The following is a 14,583-nucleotide window of genomic DNA, read 5'->3' as shown; positions in this document are numbered from 1 at the left end:
CTAGTCGGACGTAAGATTGAGAAACGCGGAACTCTGATCTCTAACCCTAGGTCTTATTTGCGAGAGAGAGGAGGGAGAGGCAGAGAGAGCAGAGGAGAGAGTAGAGGGAGTTAGAGGGAGAGTAGAGGGAGTTAAAGAGAGAGAAGTGTGCGTGAGAGAAAGAGAGGCAGCGGTAAAGTTAGAGCAAGCGGTTAGAGAGAGAGCCGTGGTGGGGATAGTGATAGAATAAGAGGTGACAGAGAGAGTAGTGGAAGTGACAGGAAGAGAAGTTGGAGTCAGAGGGAGAGAACTGGGAGTGAGAGAGGGGGTGGTGGGGGTTAGAGACAGAGAGAGGGGAGTGAAGGAGAGACTAGGTGAAGTGGGAGACAGCGTAGTGGGAGTCAAAGAAGTGGGTGTGAGAGAGAGGGTGGTGGAAGTTGGAGGAGTGAGAGAGAGAGTGGTGGGAGTTAGAGAAAGAGTAGTGGGAGTGAGAGGGAGTGTAGTGGATGTTAGAGACACAGAAGAAGCAGGAGTGGGTGAGACGATGGTGGTGGCGGTTGTTTGTGATGATGATGACGACGACACGAAAGATGAAGAGGAAGGAGTGGTGAAGAGGACAGAAGAGGAAGTGAGAGAGGAGGGAGTGATAGAAAGAGAGGAAGAAGTAAGAGACAAGGAAGGAGTGAGAGACAAGGAAGAGGAAGGAAGAGGTAGAGAAGAAGGGCTATGAGAGAGTGAGGAGGAAATGAGGGAGGGAGTAGAGGAAGTAAGAGAGGGAGAGGATGGAGTGAGAGAGAGACTTGAGGCAGTAAGAGGGTGAGAAGAGGGAATGGGAGACACAGAGGCAGGAGTAAGAGACACAGAACTAGGAGTAACGGAGAGAGAAGCAGGTGTGAGAGACAGAGAAGAAGGTGTGATAGACAGTGAGGTAGGGGTAAGTGAGAGGGAACTAGGTGTGAGAGAAAGAGAACTGGGTGTGAGAGAAAGAGAACTGGGTGTGAGAGAGAGGGAGCTGTGTGTGAAAGAGAGAGCAGACGAAGGCAGGACGAATGATGGTGCAAAACTCAAGATGGGCGGTTTTTCATCCTCCTGAGGGTCCAGATCTGGTGGCCGCACTGACAGGTAGTAGGGCGGAGCGAGGACGGGCGAGGGCGAGGGCGGCGACGAGGCAGGCGTAGGCGTGGGCGTGGGGGTGGTAGGGGGTGGGGGCGTTGAAAGGGAGGATGGGAAAGGGGATGTCCACTCCATGCCCAAGTACACGCTAGGGGGCGATGACCCTGTAAAGGGGGGGGGGGGAGAGATAACAGTTAAGACCGTCGTTTAACATGAAGACCAGAACAAGGTCAGTTGCAGGTGTATTACAAAAAAAAAGAAGCAGGTATCAAGGGACCTATATCTACGTGAAGGATTTAAATTAATGAAATAAAACAGGACTGATAATTGAAAGAACAAATGCCATTAGTATGAATATTAAGACAAAATGTATAATATGGTGAATGAGCTACAGATTTCCAACAAAGGAAACTAATGAAACAGACAAATACGCTCTACAAAACTGAATACTTTCACACACCAAACCCTCCAGGCCTCACTATCTATCAAGACCAGTACGAGTATACCTCTAAAATCTCTCACCGCAAAAAAAAGAAGGTCCTAAATACTTCAAGCGCGAAGTCTCTTAATTAAAGGGTTCAGATTCCTACGTGGGATCGGGTAACGTATAGGAGGATCCAGCCGAGCGTTTGATGTCTGCCCCACTAATTGTATTACGGCGTCTATTAATTAGCGAGCCGTGACTCTGCCAGGAGGATCACGTGACCGATACCCCGCGAGCTCATTGGTTCCCGCTTAAACCCCATACGAGCTGCTGATTGGCTGAGGAGGTAATCTTGCCACGGCGTTTGATTGGACTAGAGATGAGGGAATGCAGGTTTTGATTGAAAACTGTAAATCAGAGTACAACGGTGCCACAGCTACGGGGGAGACTGGAGGTCCCGAGCCCCCCAAACCAGACCCTTGGACCCCTCGCTGGCCCCCTATTTGATATTTGGGATTATTTAATTTGTGGACAATGTCTAGCACCGGGTCCCCCAAAACAGGGCTTGGCCCCTCCTCGGCCTCCCCCCCATCCGTCGAAACCAGGCAACGTCACTAGAACCCATCGCGAAATTTTGAACGTATATTGACTGAGATTTGTAAATCGAAGTACAACGCGCAGTTTCGGACCAGGGTTTGGAGGAGCAATGTAAATCAGAGTATAAAGGGCAATATCGCACGTGAAACATGACTGAAAATTGGAAATCAGGGCACAATTGGCAATTTCGGACATAATATTAGGTTTTAAAAAAATCACATCACTGTGTGCAAGTTCCGAAGTAAAATGCTTTCTTATGGTAAATGCACATAAAAAAAGAAAAAAAGAAAAAGATGACGCAAGATTTAGAGACAATCAGTATTTTTAGAATGTTATGTAAAAGTTTCATGGATGTTCTAAAAAATGGAGCGTTATTGTTGCCAACTGTACCTGTGTTCAGCCCGATAGTTCCTTGTTTCGTCAAAAAAGGGCGGAACTAGGCATTTTGAAAACCTGATAAAGAGGGAGAACTCCAGGGTACGGACCTATGAGCTTCGCGACCATGAGCTGATAGGTGGAGGGCGGTACGCTAAGTAGGCAACACTTCCAGCAAAATCCCCCCACACAGGAACCCTTGGCGCTAATGGGTTAATGATGAACTAAATTCGTAGATATAAAAGTCTTGGGGATAATACGCTACATTTCACTTAGTCATTCCTATTATTATTATTATTATTATCATTAGTAGTAGTAGCATTAATGAAGTAGTAGGAGGAGGAGGAGAAGGAAGAAGAGGAGGAGTATCATCATCATCATCATCATCATCATCATCGTAACCATCATCTCTCAGTTTACCAATTTCAAATGGGATAGGAGATCTGACCCAGGCTCTAATCTTTCTAGAGACACGAATCAAAGGAGTAAGGAACCGCAGTGTCCCCCATCAGCCTCCCTCTCGAGCTGTAGGAAGTTAGAACTGGCTTTTAAGCACAGTTTTCGGGTGGTGGGGTTGCAAAATCATCAACCCTGTCATTGATGGTTTTTAACTGAGGAAACGCTTTACTCATTTCGGTGTGTCATGGGAGACTGAAAGCGTCAATATTGTCTTCATTAACCCTCTCATAGTCGGGGTAACTCTAGTATTTTTTTTCCAGCTCTACTTCCTCCCTATCCGCGAAGCGGGGATGGTGGACTAGGAAGAGGGGCAACTCCAGCCTGCGGGCTACTAAGTTTACGTAGTCAATATACCCCAACATACAAAAAATGTTAGTGCAAAAAAAAAAATAATAATAATAATAATTCGCTAAGGAAGAGGTGTTACAAAGCCTGGGGCCAGAACAATAATAACAACCATTCTTTCCCTATCAAATAATACATCCTTCAGTCTTACTATCAACACTTCATTATTGTTCAGGTTTTCAGTTGTCCCAGGCTGAAATACATGACACCTGCCAACTCTGACGTACCTAGCAAAGTACTGTGTTAACCTCAAAAGACAAAACTAAAAAAGAATGATAAAAATAAATATAAAAATACAGATGATCAGACGCTAACTTTCTAAGCAGAGTGTAAAGTACTGTTGCATCCTTGGAACCGTTCATAACACCCCTGCTAAGGCTCCGTACACCCCCAAGGAGAGAGAGAGTACACCCTGTTTAGACAATTCTGTGTTATGTGTACCTCTAACGCTCGCGACGTAAAACTGAAGGTTTCGTCTATGCCTATTATTATACACCAAAGTTGAGGACATGTTCTTTTTTCCTTATTTTTCGTGAAGGACTAAGTGACTGAATTTACCTGTGTGTGTACTTCTCTCATCGCGTGTACATGTGTGTGTGTGTGTGTGTGTGTGTGTGTGTGTGTGTGTGTGTGTGTGTGTGTGTGTGCGTAGTTGAACAGAGGGAGGGAAGCCCAGTAAGACTACACTTGTTAGGTCTCGGGCTATGTGTGTGTGTGTGTGTGTGTGTGTGTGTGTGTGTGTGATATATGTTTTATCTACACCAAGCACACCACCAGTAAAAAAGAATCGAATAATCATCCACTGTGAATATCATAAACACTTAAATGTAGATGAACGACCCCCTCCCCCTTTTTTATTCATGTATCTACCCGGAGCTTCGATAAAACATAAAAAACAACATAAAAAGTATATTCAAAAACTGGACATTGTGGCAAAAATGAAAACAGATATCAGAAAAAATCTATAATAATAACATCGAAAGGTAGACAGATAGATTTTTTTTATTCCACCCACCGAATGAAAGCGTGTTTGTGGGCGTCTGCTGGTGGGCGGGGCCTGGCGGGGGCGAGACAGGCGGGATGGGCGTGGCCACCGAGGATGACGTCACCTCAGGGGGCGTGGTCACACCTGCAAAGAAAACGGGGTGAGGTTCTAAAGACAAAAACGAAGCGAGAGTTAAGGGGTGCTATTGTTAGAGGCATTGGAGGTTTCGTGGCTTCTCTTCATGGGCGATTTATTTTTCACATAATAACCCAACTGGCAAGAGAATGTTAGAGCAAAAAATAAATAAATAAATAAGATGAATCGCGAAGGAAGTGGTGTTACGGAGCCTTCTATACGGTCCTGATGTTGGAAGGAAAGGGAGTGAAGAGTTGGTGTGTAGCAGCCAGGATGAAATTAGAAGGCGTCATCGTGCTGAAGGGGTTAGTGGAGGATAATTACTAACTACCTCTATCCCGGGTGATTAGACAGACAGACAGACAGGCAAGCAGACGGAGAAAGAGAAAGAAGAGACAGACATACACATAAAATTGATTTATTCTTTACTGCTTCATTGATATTATATTCTCTCTCTCTCTCTCTCTCTCTCTCTCTCTCTCTCTCTCTCTCTCTCTCTCAGATCGGAACAAGTGCAGAACCCGTATAAGTGATGCGTACCATCCTCTAATTCAAAAGGGATTCCTCTACTCATCACTGTAGCGCAGTGCAGTGTAGTGAAGTATAGTGTAATACAGTGTAGTGTTATAGTATCGTAACTAAAATACGTTTCCCAGGAAGGACAAGAAAAGGAGAGAAGAGGAGAGGAAGTTCCCGCTTTTAGATGGCAGGCTGAAGCTTTAAGAGTAAAAGAATGTTAAGTCCGATACTATCAACTCAGTTTCTCTGTCCTAGATACTTCCTTTGTTCTTCCTGGAAAAAACAAAATGGTGTAGCATTGATTCCACTCCTTCCCGAGTTAGACAAATGCTATGTTGTTCTTCCCTGAAAAATAAATCACAGGTATGTACAAAGGCAATTGATTTTATGTCTGTCAACCCGGTCCCACGCGCCCAGTTCACAAACAAACGCAAAAATAACATTCCCTCTCGCAACTAAGATGGCAAGACTGAGGACTATCCTCTCCTTGTTCGTCGTGCAAAACGTATCGCAGTCACGCATTGTAAATGATAGTAAGTCTGTAAATCCTGGTCCTGGAAGATAACCAACGTACCAGTCAATGGAGCGAGTGGCGCCAAAACGAGATGGTCCTGAGGCACGTTTGTGGACAGCGACACGCCCATCTCCCCACCCTGCTGCACACCCCCACTCCCTCCCTGCTGTTGCTGCTGTTGTTGTTGCTGTTCCTGCTGCTGCTGTTGCTGGTGGTGGTGGCCGTGGAGTCCCCCTGCCGCTGCAACCGCCGCCGCTGCCGCTGCCGCCGCCGCCGCCTCCTGCTGCTTGATGGCCAACTTCTCCTGCTTCCGCCATTTCGCTCGTCTATTTTGAAACCACACCTGAGCGAAGAAAATTATGGGAATAATATTCATATAAACCTCTCACCGCTAGGAATGCTATCGGGTTTATGAAATAGTCCGATATTATCTTTAATTATTTATATGCCAAAACGTGTTAAGTGTGCAGGCAGTGTAGAGGAAGTAAGGAATATATATGATAGTACTGTATTTAGAGTATGTCATGTTTGGTATAGTTGTATCGTTTATAAAGGCTTCAAAATGCTTGCATGCATCGGTCTTGGTCACCTAATGGCGGCTCTCCACGCTGCTCGATCTTTGGTAGCCTTCATATACAGTCTTTTATCCCTGAGGTCACACTCTATGACCTCGTCCCAGGTTATTTTTGATCTCTTTCTTGCAACCCTACCCCCTACGTTTACACTTTTCACTCTTTGATCATAACTTCGAGTGATAATGCACAAACGCAAGATGGCCCACAGTATCTGAAATTTATCACCATCATCTTCATCCTCCTCCTCCTCATCATCATCAAAACCCTGCCTCCCAATAATAGATGGGGTGAATAGCAATGATGCTATCTAGAGAGAAGGATAGGAAGGCATAATGGCGTGACTATAGTTCTTTTACCTTAACTTGGTCCAGATTTTGGCATTTCGCAACTTAGGTCAACGGTGAATGCGACAATTAATGACTCAATAATTATCATCTCCATCGCACTTCTCTTTTACCAGCACCATATTTTAGTGCTAATCTCTAGTTACAATTTAGTAGTCAGTGTGGATGGATGGCAGTTTTAGGCCAGGTAAGAGTAAAAAGGGTATATTTATAGACCGCTAAATGCAATGGTCCACGAACGCCATCACGCATCATTAATTCCTTTCAAAATCTCAGCTCCATCCCACAGAATAATCATACACTCTTTTTTATATGCATTTAACATACGCTTGAGGGCTGGTCATTACGTCGACTGAGAATTTAAAACAAGGGGGCAAACTTTCTCGTGAGTGTTTCCAATTTCGTCTCCCTGTATATCATAACCTTGCGTAAGAATTAAATGAACTTGTGTGTGTGTGTGTGTGTGTGTGTGTGTGTGTGTGTGTGTGTGACCTGACCTGCACCCTGGCTTCGGTGAGGTCAATCCTGAGGGCCAACTCCTCCCTGAAGAACACGTCGGGGTAGTGAGTGCGGTGGAAGGCGCGCTCCAGTTCCTCCAGTTGAAAGTTGCTGAAGGTTGTCCTGAGGGAGAGACACGGGTGAGAGAGAGAGAGAGAGAGAGAGAGAGAGAGAGAGAGACGTACTGTAGTGGTGGTAACAGGAATAAAATACACACAGACGTGACCTACCTGTAGCGCCGTTGTTTTCTCTTGAGGGCGCCCGCTGTGAGGCTGGTGAAGGAGATGGGCGTGGGCGAGGGCGAGGAGGGGGCGGAGGGGGAGGCCAGGGAGGAGGAGGAGGAGAGGGAGAACGAGGAGGAAGAGGAGGACGAGGTGGAGAGAGGAGCAGTGTGGTGTTGGAGGTGGGGGAGGTGGTGGTGGTGATGGTGGTGGTGGGGGTGAGGGTGGTGGTGAGGCGGGGTGTTGAGGGCGTGGTGTGGGTGTGAGTGGGGGTGCGGGTGTGGGTGTGGGTGGGGGTGGTGGGGGTGTGGATGGGCGGGTAAAGGGGTGCCCAGGGTGATGGAGATGCCGGTGGGCGTGGTCATGGTGCCGCCCCCACCCACACCACTGCAGTCTGAGTAACCTGGTGAAAAAAAAAGTAATGTACAGTAGGTAATGATCATAACAACAACAACAACAACAACAACAACAACAATAATAGAGTCCCGGAGGATTGGAAGTCAGGTATAATTATTCCCTTGTACAAAGGAAAAGGGGAAAAAGAAGTATGTGGTAATCATAGGGGCATTTGTCTTCTTAGTATAATAGGAAAAGTGTATGGTAGGATATTTATAGACAGAGTTAAAGAAAGAACAGAGAAATTAGTTGGAGAAGAACAGGGAGGCTTTAGGAAGGGAAGAGGTTGTGTAGATCAGATATTCATTCTTAGATCTTTAGTGGAAAAGTTTCTAGAGAAGGGAAAGAAGTTGTATGCGGCTTTCATGGATTTGAAGAAAGCATATGACAGGGTGGATAGACAAGGATTGTGGAAAGTGTTAAGAATATATGGAGTAGATGGGAAGTTGCTGAATGCTGTGAAGAGTATGTACGATGGTGCGAAGGCTGCAGTGCGTGTGGATGGTGAACTAAGTGAATTTTTCCCTTTGAAAGTTGGTTTGAAACAGGGATGTGTCATGTCTCCATGGCTGTTCAATCTGTACATGGATGGGGTAATAAAAGAGGTACAAGGTAGGGTAGTGGATGTTGGAGTGGCCCTGGTGAGAGAGGATAGTGTTTGGACACTCCCTGTACTGTTGTTTGCAGATGATACTGTGTTGTTGAGTGAAGACGAAGGGGAGTTGCAAGGCTTGGTGGATGAGTTTGAGAGAGTGTGTAAGAAACGGAACCTAAAGGTGAATGTAGGGAAGAGTAAAGTGATGGTCTTTGAGAGAGGTGAAGTTAGTGAATGTACAGCGAGGTTGGATGGTGAGGAATTGGAAAATGTGAGTACGTTTAAGTATTTGGGTAGTGTGATGAGTAAGGATGGAGGTTTGGAGGGTGAAGTGCTTGAAAGGGTACAGCAGGGAAGAAAGGTTGCTGGTTCCTTGAAAGCAGTGATAAGAAACGAAAGTGAGCATGGAAGTGAAAAAGTTACTACATGACAGTATTGTGATACCAACTCTAACGTACGGAAGTGAAGCTTGGACATTTTTGGAAGGACACAAGTCAAGAGTGAGAGCAGTGGAAATGAGTTATTTAAGAGGAGCCTGTGGAGTCACGTGGAGAGACAGGCTGACGAATGAGGATATAAAGGAGCGTTGTGGTGTGGATGTGGATGTGATAGGAAGCGTTATGAGGAATACACTGAGGTGGTTTGGCCATGTGGAGAGGATGGAGGGTGAAAGACTGACGAAGAGAGTGTATGTGAGTGGGGTGGAGGGGGGAAGAGGGAGGGGGAGGCCGAGGATGAGATGGAGGGATGGGGTGGAGAGGTATATGAGAGAGGGGGGTGTGAGTTGGGAGCAGGGCAGTGAAATGGCGGGGGACAGGGCGACTTGGAGGCGATTTGTTTGTGGCCACCCCAAACGGGATTGAGGCGTCTGGCAATAGATAGATAGATAGACAGAATAATAATAATAACAATAATAATGATGATAATAATAATAATAATCACACACCCTAGAGAAGTATTAACCCTTTGAAACCGGCGACACCTTTTTCTGTTTCCCTGTTTTATTTTTTATTCTTCATTACCTCTAGACACTTTTCTTTAGCCCACTCGAGACATCTTGTAGGGAAGGGATCATGAAAGCCCCATCTAACTCCCCTAGCTCAAAAGGCCTCTCCTACTCTGATCAAAACAGACAGGTGGAAGGAAAAATAAACTAAGAATTATACCATCGAGCTGAAGAGAATAATCACAGCACAACACAATGCCAGGCGCCAGTAGCAAGGGTAGGGGACTGTCCGTGTGACTTACCTAACATCCACTTTCCCGCTGCTAAATTTGTTCCGCATATTATCACAGAAGCCAAAAGGATGAAATCGTGCCATTTTTTCCCCTCCATCTTGATTTATGGTTTTGTGTGCATCGGATCCTACGTTCTTATATAACAGAGAATGATATCTGGGCTGTGTGTGTGCGTGTGTGTGTGTGTATGTGTGTGTGTGTGTGTGTGTGTGTGTGTGTGTGTGAGAGAGAGAGAGAGAGAGAGAGAGAGAAATACAGCTGCAGTCACGATCGTATACAAAAGCCATGAATCTCGCATTTTTTTTGACAGAGATGGAATTGCGCACACCGATCTTCTCTCCAAATGTTCTACTGTTAACTCACCTTTTTATCTGGAAGTTTCGACACGCCAACTTTGGGAAGAGACAAAAACGATACGAAAAGTGGAATCGTGAGTGACTGTTGTTGTAATTCAGATGTGGGGTTCATTGTTTATGCATATCCCCTGGTGCCTGTGTGAGGAGAGACGGTAACCATGCAACCAAAAGAGCAGCAGGCAAAATATTAAACACACACACACACACACACACGCACACACACATACTTGCACCAACCGGAAATATGTTAATGACGTCCCCATGTTGAAGAGGTTAAACAAAACACTTTTAACATCCTTAAAAATAAAAAGCACACGTAAATGAAAAAGTGAATAATATATCGAAGGGAAAAATTTTAAAACGAGAAATTGAAAATGAAAATTCCCATCGTACCACAATTCCCATCGTACCACTGAGGAAAGAAGGGAGGTAGTGAGAGAGAGTGAGGGGAGGTAAGGTAGGGAGAAAGAGAGTGGAGGGAGGCTGGAGGAGGGAGGGAGGGGGGAGGGGAGGAGGAGGAGGGTGGCCGAGTAACTAAGTTAGCCTAATAACGGTCATTGAGTTAGGGTAAACGATTTAGTGAGTCTTGCCCCGTATATAAGACGCAACGCCGCGGCAACCAAAACTCAGACGCCTTCTCCTTCTTTGCTGGTAGGACGTGGTGGTGGCGAGAAGGAAAAAGGGGGGAATAATGAAGAAATAAAGAAAAGAAAAAAGATATAAGGAAAAGAGATACAGACGAAAAAAAGTGAAGAGAAATAGGGTAGGATGAGAAAAAAGATGAGAAAGGAGGACACTCAGACGCAATCTCCTTTGCTGGCAGGACGCGGTGGTGGCGAGAAAGAAGAAGAAGGGAATAATGAAGAAAAATGTAATAAGAAGAGATACAGATGAAAAAAGTGGAGAGAAATAGTGTAAGACGAGAAAAAAGAGGGATTAATGAAGGAAAAAGAAATAAAGAAAAGAGATACCGAGGAAGAAAAGTGGAGAGATAATTACAGTGTAAGACGTGAAAAAAAGTGAGAAACAAACTCAGACGCTTTATCCTCCTTCGCTGGCAGGACGTGGTGGTGGCGAGAAAAGAAAAAACAAAAAGGAGGTATAATGAAAGAAGAAAAGGGAAATAGAGACATAGAGAAGAAAAAACTGGAGAAAAATAGTGCAATACAGAAACAGAAACACGAAAAATAAAATTAGAAACTCAAACTCATTCTCCTTCTATGTTGGCAGGACATGGGGGTGGGGAGAAAGAAAAAGGGGAATAAAGAAGAAAACGAGGAAGTAAAAAGACAGAGAAGAAAACGTGGAGAACAGAAAGTATGTATAGGAAAGACACGGTGAAGGGGAGAAAGAAAAAATGAAGAAAAGGGAAATCAAGAAAAGACATACAGACGAAAGGCGTGGAAAAAAATGATGTAATACAGGAAAAATAAGACGAAGGAAAAGATGAGAAAGAAAGAAAACGGATAAAGGGAAGAAAAAGTGGAAAAAGAAAATAATGAAAAAATGGGGGGAAAGTAAGACGGGAAAAAAGGAGATAAGAAAAGAAAGAAAAAAAAAAGGTGAAAAAGATAGTAAAAAAAGAAAGAGGAGGGGAAAAGCAGAAACGGAAAAAAATGTGCGAACGGAAGGGATTACACGTAGGCAAAAAATAAATAAATAAATAAATAAAACTAGACAAATGCAGGATTGTGAGGATCGTAATATGAGCATCGCTGAAGTCTAGAGGAGAGAATCACCCTGCGTCCGAAAAACATTAAGGTGTGACTGACTGAATGGGCTGTTCTAAGAGATCAAAGAAAAGACCGTAGGGAAAGGAGAAAGAAATATGGACAAGAAGGCAAGGTGAAGCAGATCAGAGAACAACTAAGAATGGAAGAGATGAACAGAGAAGACTTAAAACTGAACACTGATACGCCGTCTCCTCCCATAATAGGATGTTGCTCTACAAATGAAAAATATACTAAAAGGGAAGCAGAAAAAAAAAAGTAGGGAAAAGAAGAATAAAAAATACGAGACAAGTGAATATGGTGAAGAAGAGAAATATTTACAAAGATAAAGGAGGCAACACACACTTGGATTTCTATGCAAGAAGAAAAGAAAGAAAATGTGAAGAAAGAAATCTATAAAAAAACAAGAAAATTGCTGATAAACCACAATAACAGATCCTTGGAGGGGGGGGGGTTCTATGGGTGCTATGGAACCCCGCCCCTCCAATCAGTCACTCCCCCCCCCTTTTTTTTTAACTGCTTCAGACACGAAAGACGTATCACGATAATGGATGACGCGACTCGATATTGTAATGGCCTTCAAACAAATTGGCTTAGTCTTCTTTGGTTGTAAGGTACAGCTGCCCTATTTCCTAATGCCTGCCATACTGTTACCACTCTTCTCTAGTCTATCTGTCTATCTATTGCCAGACACCACAATCCCGCAAAGGGTGGCCATTTGACACTGAGTTAGTTGTTTTACAGGGGCACCAACCCTCCACTAACCCACTTGTTGACACATAGGGAGCACGTATGGTTTGGTACAGGCTTGAAACACCTACCTTACTAACTGTCCTGGCTGGTTACCTCTTGAGAGTTAGTTCCCAGATTATCCTAGCTTGCTACATTTTAAGAGCTGCAAAGTGTGTCAGGCAGAGTTAGCAAATTATATCTCTGCAGTGTTCGCCCAGCTTCCCATGCGCCGGAAGTGACAAACATTTCGTCTATGACATTATTGTTAATGCAAAATACTCACCTCTATTTATATATTAAACAACGCATATTATACAATGCCTATACCTAACCTACTAAATATGGAATTTTACACCAAAAACAACAAGGAAAGCTCATGTTGTTTTTATGAAACTTGCTCTGCAGGTAGGACATGGCGGCCAAATATAATTCAATGACTTTAGAGACGACACTTAGAAAACGTGAAAAAAAGAGTATGGAAATAAAAGAGAGAGAGAGAGAGAGAGAGAGAGAGAGAGAGAGAGAGAGAGAGAGAGAGAGAGAGAGAGAAAAGCGAGGATATAAAAAAGTAAATCCAGAATAAGTTCCCCCCCCAAAATGTTACGAGGCATTCCACCTATAGTATAATTACATCTCATGAAAATAAATGTATTCATAATGTCTGAAGAAAAATCAGAATATTGTGTCTCCTGATGCAATGGATATTAAGGACACTAAGAAAAGAAAGAGTATGAGATGAGTAGAAAGAAGTTCTTGCCTTCATTAGCGTTTTTTAAGCCTAGGATACATTTAACTAAAGGGAGAGTGAAATTTTTGCCATCAGTCTACATCTGCAATTTACTCCATGCTTATACTGGTGCCTTTTATACAACTCAATAAATTAGTCAAAACTCCGTATAGTGACTCGGGAGAAGATGCCTAATTCACCATTAAAACAAAATTAAATGAGCGTTCAAATAAACTGCCATTATTTCAAGACCCAAAAGAATCGCAATATGAATGAAGGTGGTGTGCTTTTATGCGTCATTGCGAATATGGAGACCCTATATATATCTTTAAAACTGTAATTTTATTAATGAAACACGGCAGTAAGATGCTTTGCCTCTGCACCTCGTTGTTGACTATAAATGAATCATGCTGGCTAACCACATTCTATATTCAAAAGTGATATACAAATGATCATCAAAATATATGAAGATCAGCTACGCTTTCATGTACAAAGGTATGGCCCCCGACATTACAGAATCCAACGTGGAAGGCTTAGGATAAATGCCTATGGACTGCAAGAAAGTCATTAAGGCAGACAATCAAGTTTTTAAAAGCCCAGCCCTCCTCTACAAAAAGACACTCAGCAGTTGAATTTATAAGCAGATCCGTAAATGAAATGCTGAGCGAACATGGAAAAAAGGGGGAAGGAGGAGCGAGGGGGTGAATTATCTCCAAAAATCTGTCCATTCAGATAAACAAATTCAGGTTCTTGAAGTTGCAGCCTGGATGTGCTTGCCTATGATCCACCGACTCTCCATAACAATCCGGATCCATAGCAATAAACCTCACGTATCAGTTTTGCCCCATACCATCCCAGTTAACCAAGTCATTACCCCACTTCACCCCACCCATCCTGTCGCACTCAACCCCACCTATCAGTTTTATTCCCTACCAAGCCACCCAACCCCGCCATTACTCCACTTCACCCCCGTCCAGCCTGTCACACTACCCTACCCCATCCATCAGTTTTACTCCATACCACCCCAATCAACCAAGACATTACCCCACTTCACCGCACCCCATATTTTACATTCTACCCTACCCCACCGATCTGTTCTACTTCCTGCCACCCCACCCAACCCCGCCATTACACCACTTCACCTCATCCAACCTGTCATACTGTATCCTACCCCATCCATCAGTGGATCTTACCATATTTGATGGGCGTGAGGTTGTGCAGTATGGATGGTCCCTGATCTCCCTGTGTGGTGGGCGTCAGCAGGCCGTTGATGGAGTACCCGCCCATGCCCACACCTACGCCCACGCCCGCCCTCAGCCCGCCTCGGAGATTGGCCTCGTGGTATCCGCCTGCGCTGGTGCTGCTCCCTCCGCCTTCGAGCATTTTATCATCCATTTTATTTTTTTTTTTTACTTTTTAGCTATTAATTATACTTTACTTGTAGCTTTGTGATGTTCCGGAGTTTATTCACTGCTTCCAGCATTGCAAATAATTAAATATCTCTCCCGTTTCGAGATAGTCTTGAGAACCAACTTTCGTAATAGGTCATATAATCAAATATCAAGGGAGGTCAGTTGTGGTGACAGCCTCGTGGGATTATCTCATTCAGTACGGTGACGTCTCCTAGATAATATACTTGCTATTAATGAACGATTTTATTTACCTTAGGACAGACTCTCTTTAAGTCAAAACATTCTTGTGGGGTAAACAGGAGTCACAGTATTA

General features: G+C 44.1%; 1 protein-coding gene across 1 annotated transcript; it reads right to left on the bottom strand.

Annotated features, from left to right (window-relative positions):
• On the bottom strand, nt 1-14,572 carry LOC145416763 (uncharacterized). The gene is made up of 9 exons (XM_080285686.1): nt 14,052-14,572; nt 7,093-7,486; nt 6,862-6,985; nt 5,506-5,788; nt 4,308-4,421; nt 1,016-1,256; nt 660-703; nt 312-506; nt 1-71 (listed from the first exon to the last, which is right to left on the bottom strand). Exons 1-9 carry the CDS (start codon nt 14,251-14,253, stop codon nt 1-3), a joined length of 1,668 nt encoding a protein of 555 aa, XP_080141812.1. The 5' UTR covers nt 14,254-14,572.
• Between the last annotated feature and the right edge of the window lie 11 nt (nt 14,573-14,583).

This window comes from Coenobita brevimanus, chromosome 107 (genome assembly GCF_032717465.1).
Source record: "Coenobita brevimanus isolate Jiangsu-jjx chromosome 107, ASM3271746v2, whole genome shotgun sequence".
NCBI classification, from domain to species: Eukaryota; Metazoa; Arthropoda; class Malacostraca; order Decapoda; family Coenobitidae; genus Coenobita; species Coenobita brevimanus.
Note: the sequence above shows the minus strand (reverse complement) of the source record. Positions and strands in the feature narration are given on the sequence as shown.

Excerpts from the sequence above, each read along its gene's own strand:
- LOC145416763 (XM_080285686.1), bottom strand. The coding sequence starts at position 14,253 with ATGGATGATAAAATGCTCGAAGGCGGAGGGAGCAGCACCAGCGCAGGC. Across the intron at positions 5,789-6,861 it reads TCACCGAAGCCAGGGTGCAG|GTGTGGTTTCAAAATAGACG; the intron begins GTCAGGTCACAC and ends TTCTTCGCTCAG. Across the intron at positions 704-1,015 it reads CCATCATTCGTCCTGCCTTC|CCCTTCTTCTCTACCTCTTC; the intron begins GTCTGCTCTCTC and ends ACTCTCTCATAG.